Source organism: Schistocerca americana, chromosome 5 (genome assembly GCF_021461395.2).
Source record: "Schistocerca americana isolate TAMUIC-IGC-003095 chromosome 5, iqSchAmer2.1, whole genome shotgun sequence".
Lineage (NCBI taxonomy): Eukaryota > Metazoa > Arthropoda > Insecta > Orthoptera > Acrididae > Schistocerca > Schistocerca americana.
The window spans coordinates 301,108,480-301,132,959 of NC_060123.1; the positions used below are offsets into that span (position 1 = coordinate 301,108,480).

Consider the following 24,480-nt stretch of genomic DNA (forward strand, 5'->3'; position numbering starts at 1 on the left):
TTGATAAACTGCTGCTAGAAGGAAAACAAAACTTGTCCCATAATCAGTATAGAATCGTATAGATATTTTGAATATTGCAGATATGGACCATGTTTATCAAACAAGGAATGTGATAAGGAAGCAGATGATTGATAGACTGCTGTTTTTTGTAGTACTGCGTGAGCTATGTTTGTGTAAGGGAACAGGATGGTGCAGGGAATGTTTTATTCCTGTGATACTGAGCTGGTTCTGTTTGAGAAAAGTACAACCTGATGGTTTGGTGAAAGTGTTTATTTATTGTCTCGTCACACGCCGGTAGCAGACTGGATCCAAGAGCGGAGATTAGCGACGTTGGCGTAGACCCCTGGATAGTCGGCCAGACCGCATCCAGTGCCGAACGAGACGATGCCGACCTGCGTGGAGCCTGACACCAGAGGTCCGCCGCTGTCTCCCTGGCAGGCGTCCTTGCCTCCGCCCGTGACGCCGGCGCAGATCATGCGGGAGGTGATGCTGCCGTAAGCGGCGTTGCACGTGTTGCGGTCTATGATCTGGACTGTGACGGCCTGCAGGTTAGACGAGTAGCCGCCGGAACTCACCACTCCGAATCCGGAGACGGTGACGGAGGTTCCCGCCGAGGGCTCTGATGACGTCAGGGAGACGGCCTGCACGTTGGAGCCGAAGCTGAAGGCGTTGGACACCTGCAGCACGCAGATGTCGTAGTCGATGGTGGCCGAGTTGTAGCTGGAGTGCGACTGCCCGCCAGACACCGAGTGTACGCTGCCGCCGCTGCCCCTGGTCGAGGTGCCGGCTCGCAGTTGGAGGCTGGTCAGCGACGCGCCCTCCACGCAGTGGGCCGCCGACAGCGCCCAATTGCTGCTAATGATGGACGCTCCGCACGGGGCGCCGTTCCTGAGTGAAAGCAAGCGCCAGTTACCTCTGGTCCCTCATAAGGTACGTTGGGTGCTATCTGGTTGATGCGTAAATTCGTAGCGTTTTGGTTTTGCATGTTCGTAATCCGGTTGATGTGGGTTTGGTTATCGACTGTCATTTTTTTATTTGTAACACACTGTTGTAATTTACAGTTGCTATTTGAGTTCATATATTGTTATTTTGTCGTTTTGTGATATTGAGTGCAGCAATGGAGGCTACACAATGGAGTCCGAAGAAATCGGAACATTCCTGACATGTTTTTCTGTTTGAGATCAGTTGTATGTGTTTGATTAATAAATGTTTTGAGTTGTCATTTTGCACTATAAAACACAGCCCTTGCTCTCTGTAAAACGGTACCTCCACTATGAAACCGAGGATTAACCGTTGTTACTTAACCAATGTGTACTTCATAATTTACACTACTGGCCGTTAAAATTGCTACACCAAGAAGAAATGCAGATGAGAAACGGTTATTCATTGGACAAATATATTATACTAGAACTGACATGTGACTACGTTTTCACGCAATTTGGGTGCATAGATCCTGAGAAATCAGTACCCAGAACAACCACCCCTGGCCGTAATAACGGCCTTGATACGCCTGGGCATTGAGTCAAACAGAGCTTGGATGGCGTGTACAGGTACAGCTGCCCATGCAACTTCAACACGATACCACAGTTCATCAAGAGTAGTGACTGGCGTATTGTGACGAGCCAGTTGCTCGGCCGCCATTGACCAGACGTTTCCAATTGGTGAGAGATCTGGAGAATGTGCTGGCCAGGACAGCAGTCGAACATTTTCTGTATCCAGAAAGGCCCGTACAGGACCTGCAAATGCGGTCGTGCATGATCCTGCTGAAATGTAGGGATTCGCAGGTATCGAATGAAGGGTAGAGCCAGGGGTTCTAACACATCTGAAATGTAACGTCCACTGTTCAAAGTGCCGTCAATGCGAACAAGAGGTGACCGAGACGCGTAACCAATGACACCCAATATCATCACGCCAGGTGATACGCCAGTATGGCGATGACGAATAAACGCTTCCAATGTGAGTTCACCGTGATGTCGTCAAACACGGATGCGACCATCATGATGCTGTAAACAGAACATGGATTCATCCGAAAAAATGACGTTTTGTCATTCGTGCACCCAGGTACGTCGTTGAGTACACCGTCGAAGGCGCTCCTGTCTGTGATGCGGCATCAAGGGTAACCGCAGCCGTAGTCTCCGAGCCGATAGTTCATGCTGCTGCAAACGTCGTCGAACTGTTCGTACAGATGGTTCTTGTCTTGCAGACGTCCCCATTTGTTGACTCAGGGATCGAGACGTGGCTACACGATCCGTTACAGCCATGCGGATAAGATGCCTGTCATCTCGACTGCTAGTGATACGAGGCCGTTGGGATCCAGCACGGCGTTCCGTATTACCCTCCTGAACCCATCGATTCCATATAATGCTAACAGTCATTGGATATCGACCAATGCAAGCAGCAACGTCGCGATACGATAAACCGCAATCGCGATAGGCTACAATCCGACCTTTATCAAAGTCGGAAACGTGATGGTACGCATTTCTCCTCCTTACACGAGGCATCACAACAACGTTTCACCAGGCAACGCCGGTCAACTGCTGTTGTGTATGAGAAATCGGTTGGAAACTTTCCCCATGTCAGCACGTTTGGGTGTCGCCACCGGCGCCAACCTCGTGTGAATGCTCTGAAAAGCTAATGATTTGAATATCACAGCATCTTCTTCCTGTCGGTTAAATTTAGCGTCTGTAGCACGTCATCTTCGTGATGTAGCAATTTTAATAGCCGTTAGAGTATTTCGTACTTTCGTTTGGGACGTTTTCAGTTAACTGATCTCTTCGTGAAGAAATGATTTTCTAATAAATTTATGAACGTGGTGTTTAACGACAGAAGTAGGGGACTATTACGTCTTTCAGTCTGGCACCTTTTACTTGCGTTTGGGGCGCAACGCATCAAGAGACTAGAGTCAGATGCGGACAGTCGCAGTTAAGCCAATGACGCAGAGCAGTCTAAGGCTGGTGCACACAACAAGCGGCTGATTTTGCGCACTGAAGAACTGTATAGTGGTGAATGCAAAAGTCGACTTGGTGCGTTCCCAGCAGTAAATAATGTCACGGATGTAACTGATTCGAATGCAAGAGGTTTTGCAGTCTGAATCTATGTCGTATTGGGTAACACCGCAAGTGTAGCAAGCATAGTGGCCAAGTAATAAGGCGAGCAGCAACTACGAATTTAATATGAGACGTGAAGACACCACAACGAGATGATGATTTCTCACTGTTCACACGACCGTTCTTTACTTAAAAAAGCAAGGACAATATTCTTTTCTACTTATATTTGTCAATGGAGGATCATTTATGCTAGGAAAGTTGATATTAATTATTTCCTGACAGTATAATTCCAATAACGTGTCTTAGTATTACTGAAACTTACCATTTCCTTCCTCCATTGCCTTTTCGCAAAGTCATCCTGATAATCAAAGGGGAATTATAGACAATATAAATGTTTGTACAGCAATTCTAATGTTACGTACTGTGATAGAAATAGAAATGTAATTTATTTTATTACTGTTAATTGAATTGTTTTGATTCTGTAAATTAAGCAACAGAGCCACAGTTCAAAGATAAAAATAAGTTTTGCTCATTTATCGGAGTGGTTGCTTTGCCCTAGTTCGTAGTTAATCTGATTGTCAGGATTTTACATACTCAACAAAACAAAGCAGCAAAGTTAACAATTTTTTATCATTTCTTTTCGAATAATTCAGTAACGTTGTGTCCAAAAGAAGGAAAACAAAGCATTTTTCATTAAAATTATGTAGTTAAAGTTAAAGAAAACTGTTTCAGTGTCTAGTTGCCGTGACATGAACAGTTCCTTATGTAGAGCTAATGAACGTGTAGCATTACATCAATGGAATTTCATCACCCGTATCTAGATGCGCAACTCGATAGGCGGAAGTTAAAGACTCGTTCACAAAAGCATGCGTGTTGCAGTTTGGTTCCTGATGAAACATAAAATTTTAAATCAATATTTAAAAACAAAGAAAAAAACTAAATCGACATATTTAACATATTGCAACACCAAACGCAATGGTCTGAATCATCACAAAATTCGAAGATGCGTTGAAAAATGTCGTCCAGTAAGGAGTGCTTGTGATCTTCTGCAGCTGGATCGGCGTGTGACGAGACCAAATAGGTAACGTCATCGGTTTCGTACTCATTCACCCCCCCCCCCCCCCGCCCCCCTCCTCATCCCTTACGAAGAGAACCAGTGTATCCAGTCTGTCTGCGAATAGGGTAAATCTGTGTGAAAGTTTACGTTGCGTATATCTGAGACGGAACATGGGAACCAGCAAGGTATTCACTAAGTGGGGTGTCGGAGACCGTTAGGATCCACAACCAGGCTAGACGGCACACGGACTCTACGTCGCTAATTCGCCGGGCGGATTTGATCCGTGGCCCGCATATCGCTCTGTCTCGGAAGTGGTCGCTTTAAAACGCGCAGCTACATCGTCGGGTTTTGTTATGTTTATGGTACCAAATAAAACTGCGTTCAGAAACGGCTGAAATAAGTGCCTACTTAGCCTCTTCAGTCGTAGCTCCAATTCATTACAGGATATGTTCAATTCACAACAAACACTACTGTTAACTGGGACGCTCCACTTATTTGGTAGAATACTGAGAAAATGGAGTCAGTCTACAAAGGAGATTGCTTGCGAAACAGTCATGCGGTCTACCCTAGAATATCGTTCAACTGTGTGGATCCATACGAGACAGGAATATCACGAGATACTGAACGTATATAAACAAGAACAACACGAATGTTCAGAAGATTGTTTGATTCACGGGAGAGCGTGAAGGAAATAGGGGAAAAAAAGTGAAATGGTAGGCACTTGCAGTTAGACGGCTAATGTTGAGTGAAAGCCTGCTTTCAAAGTTTCAAGAACAACTTTGGGGATATCTAGGAACGTGATATAGCTCCTTAAGTATCGCGAAGATCAGAGTAGACAAGTACAGCACCCACGGAGAAATTGAAGTATTCTCTCCTCGCTCCGTACGCGAGTAGAACAGGAAGGAGCCCTGATGTATGATACCCTGAAAACTGGTCTCTTCTAAGTACTTCATAGTGTTTTGTACAAGTCAATGTATGGTGCCGGTGCAACCGCGTAAAGGAGGAGAAGTCCACTCAACAACGGCATCACTAGGACAGCCAATCAACCGCTCGAGTTTCAAGACAGTCGGCGATGTGCGAAACACAAACCAGACTGATATCCTCGTGTGACAAGGATCGCAGCAACCAGCGGATTTATTCGGGTTAACTGTGCCACTAAAAGTGGTGGGGTTGTTTCATCGTCATCTGACAGTACTGGCGATGTGCGAGCAGCGAAGCGTCAGTATAAACGTAGCCTAACAAACGTGCGCAACGGGTAACAATGTTTCAGAATATTGTGATGCTTACGCCTCATAGTAGAGCTGCCAGGGGTACTGCGAGATGCTGGCCGCAGACCCACCCACGATTCTGCCCGAGAGGCGGGGTCGCCACAGCTTGGGGACCTTCCTGGGACGGACAAGGCCGGCCTGGCAGAACGCCACAGCCAGCAGCAGCAGCAGCAGCAGCAGACAGCTACACTTCTGCATATCGGGAGCGGGGTGGCTGCACGCTGGGAGGTGTCTTACACAGCTTATAAAGCCACGGCCGCCGAGGTCATCCTGCCACTTGCTGTTATCTCTCCCTGCCACTTCAGACAAGCTAGAAAGTGTTTGTCTGGTTGTCTTACTGCGTCATTGCTCCTAGCCATGATGTAACAGTTACAAGAAGACGGCTTGTCCTTCTACACTGAGACCATAACAGAAGAGATAGATTGCATTTCTCCGGAAATTCTGATACAATTCAGAAAGTTGCAACAAAACGATTGTTCAATATAGTGTGTATACTGTTGATGGAACACACGTCGCCAGATTGGGTTAATACCACTGACAAGAAAACGTCACGAATTGACCTTTTATTTTAAGCAGAAAAGGCACATATACTAGATATCTGCCCTAGCCGTCGATTCCGCACAGAAATTTGGATCATAGTTCTGATGGTACACAATTACGACCTCCTACCCCAATGCCCTAATGCAGCCACCTAACGCCCGAGCGCGATGTGCTCTTTGGCAGGTTGACAGCAACATCCCTCCTATTTGCGGAATACGGAAGGGGCAAAGGGAGAGAGGGGGGGGGGGCGTATCTGCCCAATGTGTTTGTTCGAGAACATGCGTTATTTTAAGCGAAAAATAGTAATATGAATAAGAAATATGTCAACCTCACACACATGTGATGAGGTGGCTAAGTCATAGGGTACCTCACAATACCAAATCGGACCACCTTTTGCCCGACCTAGTGCAGCAATTTGGAGGTCGCCTGGAGAAATATTGAGCCACACTGCCTCTTTAGCAGTCCATAATTGCGAAAATAATCCAGGTGCAGGATCTTGTGTCCAAACTGATCTCTCACCTATGTCCCACAAACGTTCGATGGGACTCACGTCGGGCGATCTGTGTGGCCAAATCATTCGGCATAATTGTCTAGAATGTTCTGCAAACCAATCGTGAGCAATAGCGCTCCGGTGACATGATATGTTGCTCTCCGCAAGAGATATGTCATTTGCTCTTTCTTTACCAGCGTAGACTTTGAATGACCAAGTATAATCTCCACTAACAAGAAGTTTGAAAACGTTAGCTCCATATTTGTTAAGGATGTATTGTCCAAAGTAAATACGCCCACGAAATGGTTCGTTGCTTTCGTCTACGCAGACCACGTCTTCTGGAGTGTAGGATTCCTTGAATTTCTTCCCCAGAAAAGCCAAAAATTGTGAGATTATGAAGAACCTGTCTTCTGGTTGCCTTTCTGGTTCATTATTTGATAACTGCAACATCAAAAGTAGCAAATCAAATCCATTACGTCTCATTACTTTTGGAATCCTATTTTCAAAATTTTTATTTGGGGACTAGTAGTGGCTCAATTTGGGGAATTGAGTAACTCCCTTCCAGAGAATGATTCCCAAAAACTTGCGGTTTTTGTCAGTATTTTAAAAACCATCTTTATAACCTTTGATTTGGAGTTTCTGTTGTAGCATTATTCTGTGTTGCAGACCTATTGGCCTCTTCAACTGATAACAATATTACTAAATCTTACTTCTTATTTTGGACACTTCATAGTGTCAGAAGTAAGAAGTAAGATTTAGTGCTTGTAGTTTTGGACTACATCTGGATGAATATCAGTGACGGGAGACGAGAAAGTAGAAACGTAACAAATAGGGTCAGAGTCAGTTTATGGTGTATTTCGTTCCTCACCTTCATCCTCAGAACTCGGAGTGGAACCTTCTTCAGGCGAAACATTCGGTTCTTCAATGGAGTCGTCGGAAAATCTTGTGGCATCATTTCCAGAAAGATTAGCCAGCATTCCAGCGATTCGTGCATCTGGGAGACTTCTGCTAGCCATTTTAGTTGAAAATCTGAAATGAAATAAATGAGTTAAAAAAAGAGCCCATGTGTAGTCACTTGGTTCCACGATGCAAAATTACTTCTGTAGACCATGTGACCACAATTGGACATGTATAACATATAGATAAAAAAAATAACAAGGTCAGAATAACAAAGTATACCACATATGATAAAAAATAATCAGTTCAAATGAGAAAGGGATTTAAATGTTTGGAACCACATATCCAATAACCGAACGCATCAGGGCGTTCAACGTCTTAAACTCTGACATTCCCTTTTCCCAAAGACTTCGGATTATTGTCCACGCTACACCCATTTTCGATTTCTTCATCTTCTTTGATTACCACTTCATTCAACCTTCCTTGTACACTATGTAGGTTTACATTTGCTGACCATAGCTGAAATTCAGGAGCATGTTTGTTAAACAATTATAGTAAAAGTAGACTTGATTTCAGCTCAGGTAATCTGGTTTCTTTGCTGGTCAACTTAGTAACTGCACTTACCACCGTGGTGTGATTAATTGTTTAGAGTCACTATACAAACATTGAAATGAAAGTGACTCTAAGGCCCCAAGAATGACTGAAGCCATACCCATATAGTGAGTGCAGGAAAGAATCAACTTGTTACAGTCTGTATTAAACTGTAAGACTGGTGTAACATACCAATGATATAGCGCTCATATATTCAAGACTTTAGTACTGTATATACCCTAAAGAAAAAGCTTTAACATGAGAAAGGGTTCAAGGTAACGTGTACTCCAATAAATGATACAACTATCTTAGTTCAGGGCCAACCGTGAGGCTATGTCAACACGAAATTCCCGCTATACCCTTCTCACAGAGATGCCAGTCCGACAGGGGAGAGTACATCCAATCTCGAAGGGAAAAGAAGAGCCAGTTGCGATTTGAAGTTTTGAGTCTATCCTTGACGTGTGTGCTGGTAGCACAAATGGTAGCATACTCCTTGAAAAAGGCCAGATAGGCACTCTAGTGCCAGTTCACCCCTAGAGTTTACAATGTGCCACAAACATTTGAGATTCTAATCGTTGCTGCTCATCCGTCGAACATTCAGATATGCTCTTCTGTCATTTTGGGTAACATTTGCCACTATGGCATCTCAAACGATTTAATTAATTTGAATATCAATTTGATATCAAAAGTGTCCTGATGCTGCCACTACCCTTCTACTTATGGCATCTCAAACAAGAATTTAAGAATGTATAAAATTAATTTTAGTTAATTGCTGATGACGTAAGTCACAACAAATTTTGATCCTACCAGAAGCTTGAATTTGGTGTACCCACCTGTGTTCACTCAGTGCTATCGCTAAAATTTCATAAAATAATTACTTTTCTTATCGCTCAAGAACTCAATTGCATATTTCCTCTGTATATTCCCAAGTCATATCAGAACAATAAATCTTCCATGCTCGTAAAGGGAGACAGTACGTGAGAAACTTATACCAAGGCCATAATTTTTACCATCTGATCTCCTGCATGAAACAATAATTTCAACACAGAGACATGTTTTCCATTGCAGCAACAACTTCACGCTGTTTTGCAACATGCAGCCAATGCCCAGCCATTATGATCTTTATAGCTACTGTTTTGCCATACCATCCATCATATCTCATGGCACTAAAAACATCCATAAAATATATAATTCTCATTAACAGGTTTTTTTCGTTTACCCAAGGCGCTGTTCACCTCACTATTAAGTGCAAAAGGGCCAATTTCTGGTTAAGAAATTCGGGCGAGTATGATGTTTATGTATTCTTCTGTTGTTTTTATTTTTGGCTCCCCATGGGAAATCAAATAGCTGTTACCGTTTTCAAGTCCCAGTTTGTGACCACGCTGCCATCATTACTAGGAGTTTATTTCACTGTCTTTACGGATTAGGGAAGGATGGGGAAACAAGTCGGTCTTGTCATTTCAAAGCAAAGCACCTCTCTCTGGCCCTGAAATGTCGCACTGCTGTGTACAGCTTAAGGTTCCAGAACCCAAGACTTCACTGTTTACTATCCAATGAACTCACAAGGAATTGTCTGCCTCGAGATTTCCATGAAGCCATAGACTTAGGATGCGGAAGAGCGGCTAAGATAAACGGAAATACTATTGAAAGTTAACTGTTAAGTAAAACGTACAGTCTTTTCATTTTTCTACTACGACGTAGATGTTTGACTCTAGCAACTGCATACCCACAGGTGTTTTTGTATGTATGAGTAAATTAGTGTTTAACGTCCAGTCGACAACTAGGTCATTAGAGACGGAGCACAAGCTCTGATTAGAGATAAATGGCGAAGGAAATCGGCCATGCACTTTCTAGGGAAGCATCCTGGCATTTTCCGTAGGCGAACTAGGAAAATCATGGAAAATCTTAATCAGGATGGAGGGACGAAGGTTTGAACAATCATTCTCTCGAACGCGAGTCCAGTGTGCTAACCACTGTACCACCTCACTCTGTGTGGTGAAAACACAGACTGGCAATAATTAATTAACAGTGTATTAATAGTTACAAAACCTTACTTTCAATTGTTTGCATGAATACAAACGCTGCTGTGCAATGTGGATCCTCTTATTCCAGCAAAACATAATGCGAGAAAAGATATTATGTTCATTCTTTACTGTGCTAATCGGGGTTCATAGGCAGTAGGCGTAACTCTGATGAATATTCGGGCTCGTAACCAGCTTCAGCGCTCCTTGTCCACCACAAGCCATCCAGAACACGGACACAGAAAAGTTAAACGAAGATTTTGCTATTCCACTGGATACCAGCTCATTTGGGTATTGGAACCAATAAAACAATAGTATTGCAGCCATGTGATCCATGTAATACCCACTCTTTTGCATTGTGTCGTTTCCATTCATTCGATGAACTAACACTTGTTTCACAAAATTATCATGCATCTTCAATAAAAAAAGACCTGGATGTAAGAGATAACACCATGGTGGCGGAGTATCTCATGCCGGCCGCAGAGGGAAATCAATGTGTTGCCCAGCAGTCTTTGGATTGGGCACTGTCCACAGATGTAAGTACTCCATCTTCCGCAAATATGTTTGGGTGTGCTGTCCGTTAGGCTGTATCCCACGATTTTGACAAAGGCACCCAGTTTGTAATAAGACAACAGTCGATGAAGATCTGCCGAAAATACTCAAAATGTCAACCCCCTATTTAATTTTTGTTCATCATCCCAATTTTTACACATATTGCTAGGAGGAACTGTGATGGTCAAATAGCTTTATATCAACGTTCCCCATTTTGGGCCTCAGTTTTGTGTATTTACATTTGTAGAATTTTAACTTCATTGATTAAAATTAACTTTCTTTCGCCATATGTTAATTTACTTGAGACCTTATAGATCGCCGGCCGAAGTGGCCGAGCGGTTCTAGGCGCTGCAGTCTGAAACCGCGCGACCGTTACGGTCGCAGGTTCGAATCCTGCCTCGGGCATGGATGTGTGTGATGTCCTTAGGTTAGTTAGGTTTAACTAGTTCTAAGTTCTAGGGGACTGATGACCTCAGACGATGAGTCCCATAATGCTCAGAGCCATTTGAACCTGATAGGTCATCCAGTTGTCCACCAATAAAATAAACAACAACCGATAAGTGAAACAAAATTTTCTTTTCGTCATAAACAGAGAAGAATTATAGTGTAAATGGAACACATCTAAACTATGTCCAAGGAAACATGAGTTACGTACAACCTGTGATGTGAGTACACCATTACAAGAATACCACCGTTGTAGTCTTTACAATCGAATTACATAATGCCGCAGCACTTAATTGTGCAGACGTAAAATCTGTTGTATTCCTCTGAAATTTTGACAAATTGTTACTTACTTTTCCTGGAAATTTTCATATCTGTTCTTTGGCAGAGCCTTTGCCAGTCGACCACCGGAAATGGATACAAACAATCGACAAAACTAAAGCTCCACGTATGACATTACACTTTCGTTTACAAAGCAACGTAAAAGATTACAGTAATAAGGTATTGGGCAGTCGAATTTGGCAATATAAGCAACACTGATGGTGTAGAACTTATTTTGATGAATGTGTGGTAAGTGTGAGTAACGCTTGTCACTCAGAGGTGGTAGGTGGGACTGAACAGTAATCGCCTGCATTGTCCGAAAATCATAGGGAATCCAAAATTGTTACAAGCTAGCTTTGGAGTAGGGAGTTATTGCGAGAGGCTATGCTCATTCCCATTAGAATGAAACACTACCTTCCTATTAGAGGATGATGGAACAGATAAAAATATTGCTCTCTAGCTACACAGGTAAGTAATACATACATCTGTGACACACACAGATAAACTACTGGCAGGTTCTTAAGACAATGGTGATCACCATTTATCCATCTTTCTCACTTTTATCATACCCATTAGTGCCTGCAGAAACTTATCGAAGGAGGATTGGGGATAAAATCCTAAAATTGCCACTTTTTTATCGAAGTAGAACAAGAATTGTGGTCACAGACATCACAGAGCTATTTCCTGCTTACTAATACACTCCTGGAAATGGAAAAAAGAACACATTGACACCGGTGTGTCAGACCCACCATACTTGCTCCGGACACTGCGAGAGGGCTGTACAAGCAATGATCACACGCACGGCACAGCGGACACACCAGGAACCGCGGTGTTGGCCGTCGAATGGCGCTAGCTGCGCAGCATTTGTGCACCGCCGCCGTCAGTGTCAGCCAGTTTGCCGTGACATACGGAGCTCCATCGCAGTCTTTAACACTGGTAGAATGCCGCGACAGCGTGGACGTGAACCGTATGTGCAGTTGACGGACTTTGAGCGAGGGCGTATAGTGGGCATGCGGGAGGCCGGGTGGACGTACCGCCGAATTGCTCAACACGTGGGGCGTGAGGTCTCCACAGTACATCGATGTTGTCGCCAGTGGTCGGCGGAAGGTGCACGTGCCCGTCGACCTGGGACCGGACCGCAGCGACGCACGGATGCACGCCAAGACCGTAGGATCCTACGCAGTGCCGTAGGGGACCGCACCGCCACTTCCCAGCAAATTAGGGACACTGTTGCTCCTGGGGTATCGGCGAGGACCATTCGCAACCGTCTCCATGAAGCTGGGCTACGGTCCCGCACACCGTTAGGCCGTCTTCCGCTCACGCCCCAACATCGTGCAGCCCGCCTCCAGTGGTGTCGCGACAGGCGTGAATGGAGGGACGAATGGAGACGTGTCGTCTTCAGCGATGAGAGTCGCTTCTGCCTTGGTGCCAATGATGGTCGTATGCGTGTTTGGCGCCGTGCAGGTGAGCGCCACAATCAGGACTGCATACGACCGAGGCACACAGGGCCAACACCCGGCATCATGGTGTGTGGAGCGATCTCCTACACTGGCCGTACACCACTGGTGATCGTCGAGGGGACACTGAATAGTGCACCGTACATCCAAACCGTCATCGAACCCATCGTTGTACCATTCCTAGACCGGCAAGGGAACTTGCTGTTCCAACAGGACAATGCACGTCCGCATGTATCCCGTGCCACCCAACGTGCTCTAGAAGGTGTAAGTCAACTACCCTGGCCAGCAAGATCTCCGGATCTGTCCCCCATTGAGCATGTTTGGGACTGGATGAAGCGTCGTCTCACGCGGTCTGCACGTCCAGCACGAACGCTGGTCCAACTGAGGCGCCAGGTGGAAATGGCATGGCAAGCCGTTCCACAGGACTACATCCAGCACCTCTACGATCGTCTCCATGGGAGAATAGCAGCCTGCATTGCTGCGAAAGGTGTATATACACTGTACTAGTGCCGACATTGTGCATGCTCTGTTGCCTGTGTCTATGTGCCTGTGGTTCTGTCAGTGTGATCATGTGATGTATCTGACCCCAGGAATGTGTCAATAAAGTTTCCCCGTCCTGGGACAATGAATTCACGGTGTTCTTATTTCAATTTCCAGGAGTGTAGTATGTATATTTTCAGTAAAAAGGACATCAAAGGAAGGTAATCTGGCAGCACTGTAATAAGATGTATGACGGGTATCGTGCTTCAATACTGCTTAACTGTGCTGGTCAGCCATTGCAGTCACTCGAGTTTTGCATTAGAATACTCTAGTTTGAGGTTTCGATTATGGATTTTGGTATAGTTTTTATTTTACGAATTTTAATCTGCCCAGTAACTTATAGCATACAATGTTTCTTAAACAGTAGGTATACTGCAGTTTTTTAACGTTTAACATAATGAAGTGCACTCTGTTCATTGGGGGATAAATAAGTAGTGGTGGCAGGCTGTGGAGCACAGAGCAAACACTGTAAATGGATACAAATGACTTTTATCAACTTCAGTACATGGCGTAGTGAGACAAATAAAAAAAGTTTCAAATGGCTCTGAGCACTATGGAACTTAACATCTGAGGTCATCACTCCCCTAGAACTTAGAACTAATTAAACATAACTAACCTAAGGACATCGCAAACATCCGTGCCCGAGGCAGGGTTTGAACCTGCGACCATAGCGGTCGCGTGGTTGCAGACTGAAGTGCTTAGAATCGCTCAGCCAGTAGTGAGACAGGCTCGCCTCTCCTTGTTGTCTCTGGCCCCTTCTGCTAGGAGCTGCTGAAGTGGTGCCTTGGGCTGGTGAGGTCAGCAGCCTTTGGAGGCCACAGCCGTTGACATCAGCATCGCTGACAGTTGTGCTGCGACGGCTTTCTACTCGGTAAACGGCTCCTCGGCTGTGCATGGCATTCAACCGGCTGCCCTCAGACAGGAGTTGGATGGCAATTGGTGCTGTGACGCCAAGTACCACTAAAAACTCAGTGTCAGTGGTGGCAGGAATAGGCGGCATGTCAGCAAAGTTGTGACAAAAAGTCCCATGAAGGATTAAGTGAGCAGACAGCTAGCACAGCCCAGTCTTGAACCCAAGGCTAATGCTGCTGGAGCCGAGTATCTCGCTGTCTGGCGTCTCTCTGGCATCATGGTTCCCAAGTAGGCAAACATAACTACTTCCAGTCAGTCTTCGACTAAGATCAACCAGAGTACCCAATCGATTACATACAAACACAGCCCACACTTTTATGAGGAGACTATTAGCTTGCACATTGCCTTGTGCCGATGTTGGCCCAAGGCTTTGTGGGGTCTGCACTACACTTGAAACCTGCCATCAGTTTTCCCCACTGAAATTTGGACTCATCTACTCAGGTCACTATTTTTCAGTCGTCTGAGTCTAACTGATATCATTAAAAGTCGAGGGGAGATGCTGCAGGCGATGTCATGCTGTTAGCAAAGTCAGTCTCTTCGGTCATCTGCTGCCATAGCCCATTAAGCCAAATTTCGCCACACTGTCCTGACAGATACGTTCGTCTTACGTCCCACATTGATTTCTATGGTTATATCACGCAGTGTTGCTTATCTGTTAGCACTGAAAACTCTACTGAGAATCCCTGCTCTCATTCTTTAAGTGAAGGCCATTGGCCACTATGTTATCTGTGGTGGGAGGTATTCTGAGCACATTCTTGACACTATGAGTTTCGGAATACTGAATTCCTCAACGATTTCTGAAATGTAGCATCCCATGTGTCTAGTTCTAAATACCATTCAATTTTAAAAGTTTCTTAGTTCCTGCCATGTGTCTGTAATCACATAAGAAAACTTTCCAAATAAATCACCTGAGTACAAATGACAGTTCTGTCAATGCATTGACCTTTTATGTCTTGTGTATACTATCACCATCTGTGTATGAGTGAATGACATCCTATGACTTTTGTAACCTATTGTATATGTACTTGCAATATTATTTTAACAGTGTTATCATATTGATATTCTACAGCTATATATCTGACTAAAAGTCAAACTGAATAAAGGTAAGCAACTGAAGGATTATTATGAAATGAAATATAATGATTTTGAATTTACAGTTTAACCATGACATTAACTTTGAAGGATAAAGTATTTCTTCTAATTTACTTTACTTTAACAATGCCAACATCAAAATCCAAAAACATGTTACTCAACCTGTTGCACAGTGCGTCGTGCTTAGGTATTAAGTGATCGAAAAACGACTGGTGAAAGCGAATTTTTATAATTTGTGCTCTCAGAAGGTCATAAATGAGCACTATCAGAGCAGTAGGGACCATCTTGAGTGGCTGGTGAACCTAATATGTTCAGGATCTTTGTGGTAGGTTCCTGGAAGCATTGGCAGATGCAGTAGCAAAGAAACAATTGTAAGACAATGTTAGTCAGTTATTTGACAATCCACATATGTAGTATATTTATGAGAGTTCTGGCATAAGGAGTGTTTTAGAGTAAAATTCCAGGATGCAAATCAAGAATCTAATCTCGCAGCTTTCTTCAAACATACTCTACATAAATATAATGAAAACAGAATGATGAACAAAGTTTAATTATTAAAAAACTTAGAAAATTATAGTAAAGGAAATTTTGATTTAATTTAATTAAAAGAAAAATACCATTTTTTCAAAATTTGAAATGTCTTTATTGTTTTTTTTTTACCTTGGTAAATAAATTGTATTCTTATAATTTTATCTGATTTGTCATCATTATTTGTACAGATTTTAGAATATCGATGTGGAAGAGTAATTTTATATTTATGATCTAAAAGCAATAAAACTTTATCCCCAAATTTATTATTTTGTAAAATTTCATATTTTGAAATTATGTGAGATTCATGTTTTTTAAGATCTAATAATTTAGTGAATGCTTCTGAACAACCATTACTACCTTTGTTAAGTTCAGTTAACAGATTTCCAGTGTTATCATTTATGGACATTTTTATTTATATTGAAAAAATTTAAGGAATGAAAAATTAAAACGTTTTCCAAACGATCTCCAAAAGAATCATAAGCGTTTAAGAAGTTACTTGGTGGATATAAAGTCCATAATTCTTGAGAAAACTCTTCATTTCTTCCATTTTTAACATAGATACTTTGTAATTTAATATGATCAAATAAAGATGAATCAAATAATGTGTTATTTTTTCAATTAGTTTCGAAAACAACGAAAAGAAAGAAAGGCATATAAAATTCTGTATAATTCCAATAATTAGTAATATCTAGTTCAAAATTTCTTTTCACCCATCACCCATGAAATTCACTTGTGTGGAATTCAAAGAAAGAAATTTGAGTTTTTAGATTTTCAGCCTTTGCTGTTCTAATTCAAGTAAATATTCAGCTTCATATTTAGGAACAGGAACACGAATTTCCACACTTTTCACAACAATTTACCTTAACTAGAAGTGTAGAATTGTCATGTTATGTAGTCCCACAAAAAATCTTCTTGATCTTTTATCTAGCTCCAAATAAAAATAAAAGTCAAATCCAACTTCAAACATAGTCTCTTTATAATCTTTAAAAAATCCACCAAATAACGCTAGAGGATAAAGAACTTCATTTTGTTTTGTTTTATTTTTTCCATTACTTAATTTAAAAGGGAAGAAAATAATCCAATAAGAGTTGAAGAAGAAATAAGAGAATGTTCTATTACTGATAAAATATTGTTCCCTTGTTAATAGTAATAACACCAAATAATTTTTAAACATAACTTTCAATTGGCTTAATATTTGTATAGCATCATATGCAGAAAAATCAGTTCTATCTGTTCGATAACATCAAAAGTCATCTAAAGTTGTGCAAATATGGATGAATCAAACCATCACCAATATTAATATTAATTTTTGTTTCATGTCTAGTAAGAATAAAATTATTTTTTGTTTACACTCTAACGGGAAATGAAAAATCTGATAACTTTCGATTTGGTTTAGGATTTATTAAGGAAAAATTTATTAATTCATTTCTAAAACAACTGCTATATATAAGCACCATTAAAGTCATTCAATTATCATTTTCATCAGCCACAGTTATTTCTAAAATCTGAATAGTACTGGAAATTATAATTTTTGTAAGATGTTTTGGTTGATAAATTATTGGACTGCCAAATTCAGAATTAGGTTTAAACAAAGCAATAATATTAACTTCTTGATGAAAATGATCATATTGTCATAATGTTTAACAAACTTTCTATCTGCTAAATAAAAATTTACAATAATTAATTTGAATGGAATGCTTTTTAGGAACAACTATAGCATCATTTTTTATTAAGTTCAACAATTCGATTATTAAATCCTAAAACTTATAACGCCATTTACTTTATCTGTGTATAATTATGTATATCTTTGGATATCCATTCTATTTAACGTTTTACCTTGTTTATTATGAATATTTGGACTACGGAGATAAAAAATTTTTCTGAATTTTTCAGACTATATTGATCAACTGGAATTTCTACTGTTCCTCCATAAGACTGCAGGTCAGAGCATGATTGTGCCGGTGCACAGTAAAGTTTATTATTTTCCAATGTAATATTTGGAGTTAAAATATTTGAATAATACTAGTGAAGCGCTTTTGTAAGTTTTTCAGAACAGACGAGTTATCATGCAATTGAAATAATGTACCCATTTATGTCAGTAAAAATTATGTAAATAAATCATAGATCAGAAAAAATCTAGAAATAAAATTTAAAAACCAACATTGTAAACATTTATCAGAATCTATTTGATGTGAAATCAATAGGCCAAATGGATTTGGAACAACAACAGTAATGATTGTTAACTATATTTTAACACCTAGATGGTTACTTGGAAAAAAAGTATAATTTGAGTGTTTATTCTAAAGGTTTGGATCAATTAAAATATCTAGATCTTGTAAAAACATGTGAAACAATTGAGGATAAAATTAATGAGGAAATAATTAGTTTTATTGAAAATAAAGATGAAATTATTCCATTAGATGAATGTGAAGATAATTCAGTTGTAGCTTATGATGATTTGATTCTTGAAAATCAAGATAAAGTTACAGAATATTTTACTAGAGGAAGACACAAAGAAAAAGAATGTTTTTATTTAACTCAAACTTACTCAAAAGTACCAAAACGATTAGTTAGAGGTAATTTTAATTGCTAAAATATTTTTCACTAAGATGACAGATACTAAAATCATATTGATCATGAATTTGTTGGTGGTTATTTCAAGGATGATGAATTTACAGAATTATGTAGGGAATGTTGGACAGACGATTCGTTTTATTACGATATATATGACAAGAGAAAAGATTAAGAACATTTACATTGAATATAAATGTATAACACAAATGTTGAACATAAACAATAAATATAGAATGTGGAATGTGAACAATAAACATAAACGTAGTATTGTAAAATAAAATCTATTATCGTGTTTTTAGTCTTGATAAATGTTATCAATATGAGTTCCAGAAACTGTTAAAAAAGTTAAACGAAGTAAAAAATAAAAGTTCATAATAGGGTTCAAGAAATGGAAAAAAACAACAACAAACAGATATGACTAATTTAAAATAGAATGTCAACCAGTTACCAATACAATTGGAAAAGCTAATGAAGGCATCGTAAGCTTCTAATAAAAAGTTTAAGAAGCAATTCAAGAAAACAGAGAAGTCGAAGAACGGATGATTCCTTATAATCAACAATAGTTAGAAGAATTTAATCAAACTCCAACAATTAAATATTATGAAAGTGATGGAAGAGATTATATGTCAAGTGAATAAGAAATAAATTGTTTGTTAGAGAATTATGAAAGGAAAGAATTTAAGAGCCAATGATGGCAAAATAAAAATATAACTGAAACAATATTAGAATTTGTTTATCATAGTGAAAATAATATTTTTGGATTTAGACCTGTTGGAGAATTTAAATTTCTTAAAAAGTTACCCATAGAATTTAATGGTGAGAAATTAAAAACTGGTCAAAAAGTATAGAAAAGGTACAAATGGATTATTGAAACTTAACTAGATAACAAATAACTGTGGATGATTTAGGAACAAAATTTGATTCTCTTGATTTCCAATTTTTTTTTTCATTCGAATGCTGCATGTAATGAAAGTAATAGAAGTAAGAAATACCAAATACAGGGCAAAATGTAATTATTTGTTAAAAACAATTGTTAAATAATATTGTGCAAGTTCAACAGGAAGGAACCTCAGTAATTCTTTCGAAAAATGGTGAAGGTTTGGGAAAAAATTTTTGAAAAAAAAGTTGAAATTATTTTCTTGAATGATTTTATAGGAGTAAATGATAGATTAACTGTAATTCATGGAGAAGAATTAAGGAAACATAAAATTTTCATAAGGAAAATGTTGATATAACATAATTAGTGATTTTATTATTAATAATTTAAAAGAAATTCCTTAATTCATTAGATTTTTAATAATTTACTACACACATTCCGGAAAAGTGAAAAGTATGGAAATGCTTTAATTAATATTTTAATTAACAAATAATCATTTAAGATGTATTTTCCAAGACATCGATTTTGTGGTTGGGACCAAGTTAGAAGAAAGATTAGCTAGAGGAGATGTAGGAATTAATCCATTAGGTGAAGGATATAAAGAACATATTCCTAATATAGATATTACATATTTAGACAAAAGACATAAAGTAGATAAAAATTACAATTATTTGCAAAATAAGAATGTTTGAAAATGATTCCTCATTAGGAGAAAAAAATTGATATAACTGGAGTTAGAGGAATTATGCATGAAAACCGAAATTAGGACTGTGTTAAAATGTTGATAAATTTTGTATGAGTTCATAAAAATTCATTTATTATACTTTAATCTATATAAATCAATAACTTTTTAACTGATTTTGCCTTGCTACCAACTGGCAAAACTCAATAGTGAACAATTAAATATTATTGAGCTGTTTTCAAATGATATTCAAAGAAAACAAGGAAAGAGAGGCTGAGTGATGGAAATTTGTTTGTTTCATTTATCAATTCCTGTTCTGAAAGTGGTTAATGAATGTTTGTTGAACAAGAATGAAATAAAACATTAACGAGGATCTTTACCCTTAGTCTTACGCACAATACCTTATTTAGTAACAATTTCTAATGGATCTGCAGCAATTGCAAACGCAGTTATAAATCAGAAAAAAGTGATAACTTATTAGAAGAACAAAAAATGCATAACCCGGAAACGGAATAGAAGGTAAAGATGTAAAAAATTGAAAGAAATAATCGAAAAACTAAATGATCCTAATCTAATTTTGTCATTCATTAATTAGTTAATCAGTTAAAAATTATATATTTTTGTGGCGTTTTATATGATAGATGAAATATCTAATGAATCAAATAAGCTAGGAAGTGGAACAGTAAATTTATACACTTCTGGTCACGTTTTAACTCACTTGATTTATTATTAAAAATTAATATACTAAATTGTTTATGATTGATATGGAGGAACTATTCCAAAACAGCTGGTTAACTATTTGACAAAATACAATTTGTACAACAATATCGAAATTTTGATGATGGAATTTGTGGACATTTGTTTTGAAATTATTATGTATGAATTATAAATTTAATGATATTGTAAATGTAACAAACTCAATTTTTCTTCAGGAAAAATAAAAGATATTTAATCATTAGATGAAAAAGTTAGTACTTCATTTTTCTTTTGTTACTGAAAACAAAAAAGGTATTTGAGTTTAATGATTATGATATTTTGTGTTGATAATCTTTATAAAATAACTTCTTAAAACCAAGGAATGAAAATAGTTTGTAAATCGTATTTTCTAACTATTACATTAATAGATTCTATTAGAACAGTTGTAGTTGTTCCAAAGATAATTGTGTTTGGTGAAGTAATTTGAATATGTTCTTATTTTTTATAAATCCTGAATGCTAATCACGTTCACTGTATGAAGTTCCAAGAGTTTACAAACCACTTCATTCTCGTAGATTAACAACTAATAATGGGAAACAAAGAACTGAGGGAATTTGGTAAATTTGAAAAACTTAAACGAGTAAATTTGTTAAAAATAAACTTTGTAGGTGAAAATCTAAATATTCGTGAACACATTATTAATGAATTTCATAAACCTATTAAAATGAATTTTAAAAGAAAAGATATAAATTCTTTTGGAATAGATGATTTATAGCAATGTGATTTAGTCTAAATGTATTCTGGTAATTTGGAAGGAATTTCGAAAATAAACAATGGATATAAATGTTCATTAATTATTATGGATATTTTTCAGTACATGCTTGGACAATTGCTGTTAGACTCAAAACTGGTAAAAATATTCGAGCTGAGAAAACGAAAATATTTGCAAAAAAGAAATTTTAAAAGAATTTCATTTTAAGAATTTCAAGATTGATGAAGAAATTAGTGTTAATCATTATTTAACTTTCAGTGAATTAAAAGCAGCAGTTGTTGAATGATTTAATAGAACATTGAAAGAGAAAATGTGGAAGAAATTTGCTCTTCAATGAAATTATAAATGTGCTGACACAGTTTCAAAATTAGTTGATGATTATAATTTCAGGAAATTGCGGCTGACAGGTATAAATAAAAAACTGAAGAAATTATTGGAAACAGATAACATAAAATATTTTTTAGATACTGAACATAAAGAGAGATTGGTGATAAAGTGAGAATAAATAAATTGAAACTAATATTTGAGAAAGTATATACAGCAAACTGATCAACACAGATTTTTGAATTGGAGATGTTACTCATTCAATTCAAACGCCATATGAATTGAAAGATTGAACAAATTAAAGGGAGTTTTTATGAACAATAACTACCAAAAGCGAATTTTCCAAATGTTTACCTCACTGGAAATGTTTTAAATAAAGAACAGTAAAAAAGTTTTGTTTATGTGGTTAGGTTTCGATAATTAATACAATAGTTGGGTAAATAAAAAGAATGTAAATTATTGAAATGTTATTAAACTTTTTACATGTAAATGAGTTAGTTAATAAAAATTTCAACACATTTTGTATTGAAAATTTTCCTTGGTTTTTTGTTACATTAAAGATAATGGACTTTATCTTGATATCCAAATAAAGGTTAGCAATAACCATTGAATGCCAAATTCATTTGAGGATTTTAAATTTGAGTTGATTATACTCGCTTTTATCATAAACATGGTGTATCAGATATATGTAAAAATTTTTATGAATGTTACTTAAAATTTGAAAACGAAAAGAATATTTGGAAATTTTTTTATACTGTAAGAAACGTTGTTTGATTTTTTTTATATCTTCAAACAATGGATCTGGGGGATATTGAGCGAGAGTATTAAAATAAATTCATTTGCAAAGAATACTTACATTTTATTTCATTCACTGATATATATTTATTGACTTTGGTACATAACTAATTCTTAAAATTCTTTGCAATTTTCTATTTATAAAATATATATCTATTTATTCAAATTTTGTAATTGAGATCAGATAACATAATATTCATAGTTAAATCAAATAATGTTATGATAATGTAAGTTGGTTTTAAATTTTGGTCACTTATTTGAGGTAATAATATATTAATTTTTTCATTTCATTTGCTTCATATTCCTAGAGCTTTATGAAGTCGTTGATTTGATTTTTGTATGTAATTATCCTTAATTTTATTCAGTTCTCTTAAATGGTTTATTTGTTCTTTATAAAGTTGTTGCATATTAATCCTTAAATTACATTCTCCATGTTTTCGGTTGGATGGTAAAATTTCTTCATAAACACAATCTTGAAAAATATCTACTAAAAGCCATTTATATATTATAATTATCTAATATTATCTACATGCATTTAGGAAATTTGTATACTAATGTGAGTGTAACTTTGGCAACACCTCAGTCATATTTTTTATAGATATTTGCTTTTATCATTAGCAGTTAAAGCTCTTCGGGGATTTGTGTATTCCAAAATATTACAAATATCTTTTGCTTTGGGTCACTTACTATTTTTTCATCAATAATTATTGAAACATTTTTATCATAGATAAGTATTGTTTTTAGATCATCAAGCGATATATAATATGTAAAAAAATTAAATATTTTTATTTTTTGGTTCCAATAAATTTTTTTCTGGTAAAAGTTAAGCAAAATAAAAATGATTTCATCTGAGTGCCACATAGAAGAAAAAATTCTGAAAGAAATTGAATTAATAAGACATAATTTGCCTTCCAAATCAAGTTGTAATGGTTGTAAAAGAAAGAAACAAAGAGAACATATTCATAATTGAATATGAAAACCTTTTTTGCTAAAATGTGGAAAGGAAATAAAAAAATATTCATAACTGTGATCATTCAAAAGATGATATATTAGCTTAAAAATACCAAAGAAATTGAGGAAGTAGTTATTATTATCCCCAAGTTGATGCTTTTTGGGAAAATTTATTTAACATTTAATAAGAAAGGACATAAAAAATTAGCAAATCAGGAAAAATAATAAAAAACTAATAAATTTTTATATTTTATTTAAAGTTCTGTATAATGTTTCGTTCAAATAAGAAATCATTATTATCAACTTTTATATTATCTTCTGTACAACTGTTTATCACCATCAGAACTTAAAACTAATTATATTTAATAATATATATTTCATACTTAAATAATCTACTCAAATTTATTTTTCTATATTGTTAATTTTAACAGTTAATCATTTTTGATTATCATTGAAAGTAATTTTATTTTTCACAAATGGTTTCTTCGATACTTCAGATTTTTCTGTTCTTCTTCACCAAATTTATGAGCATAAATTTTCGGACTTATGCTAACGTGTTCTAGCATATTTTTTCCACAATTTTCATCTTAGACCTTTCTCTAAACTTTCTTATTTGCTTGTGGAAATTAATAATTATTTCCTTTTAGATAATCACTTCTATCAAATTCATTTACCATTGATTTCATAAGTTTGTTTAAATCTTCAGTACTTATCTCATAAATGTAGGAATCAGCATCGACATAACATCAATCAACATTTCACCATTGTTGTTGTTGTTGTGGTCTTCAGTCCTGAGACTGGTTTGATGCAGCTCTCCATGCTACTCTATCCTGTGCAAGCTTTTTCATCTCCCAGTACCTACTGCAACCTACATCCTTCTGAATCTGCTTAGTGTATTCATCTCTTGGTCTCCCTCTACGATTTTTACCCTCCACGCTGCCCTCCAATACTAAATTGGTGATCCCTTGATGCCTCAGAACATGTCCTACCAACCGATCCCTTCTTCTGATCAAGTTGTGCCACAAACTTCTCTTCTCCCCAATCCTATTCAA

The 24,480-nt window shown here is 37.5% G+C and overlaps 1 protein-coding gene across 1 annotated transcript; it reads right to left on the reverse strand.

Moving 5' to 3' along the window:
- Positions 1-284: 284 nt before the first annotated feature.
- Positions 285-5,577, reverse strand: LOC124616097 (trypsin delta-like). Its single transcript, XM_047144354.1, has 2 exons — positions 5,392-5,577; positions 285-888 (listed from the first exon to the last, which is right to left on the reverse strand). The coding sequence occupies exons 1-2, from the start codon at positions 5,568-5,570 to the stop codon at positions 285-287; spliced, it is 783 nt and encodes a 260-aa protein (XP_047000310.1). The 5' UTR covers positions 5,571-5,577.
- Between the last annotated feature and the right edge of the window lie 18,903 nt (positions 5,578-24,480).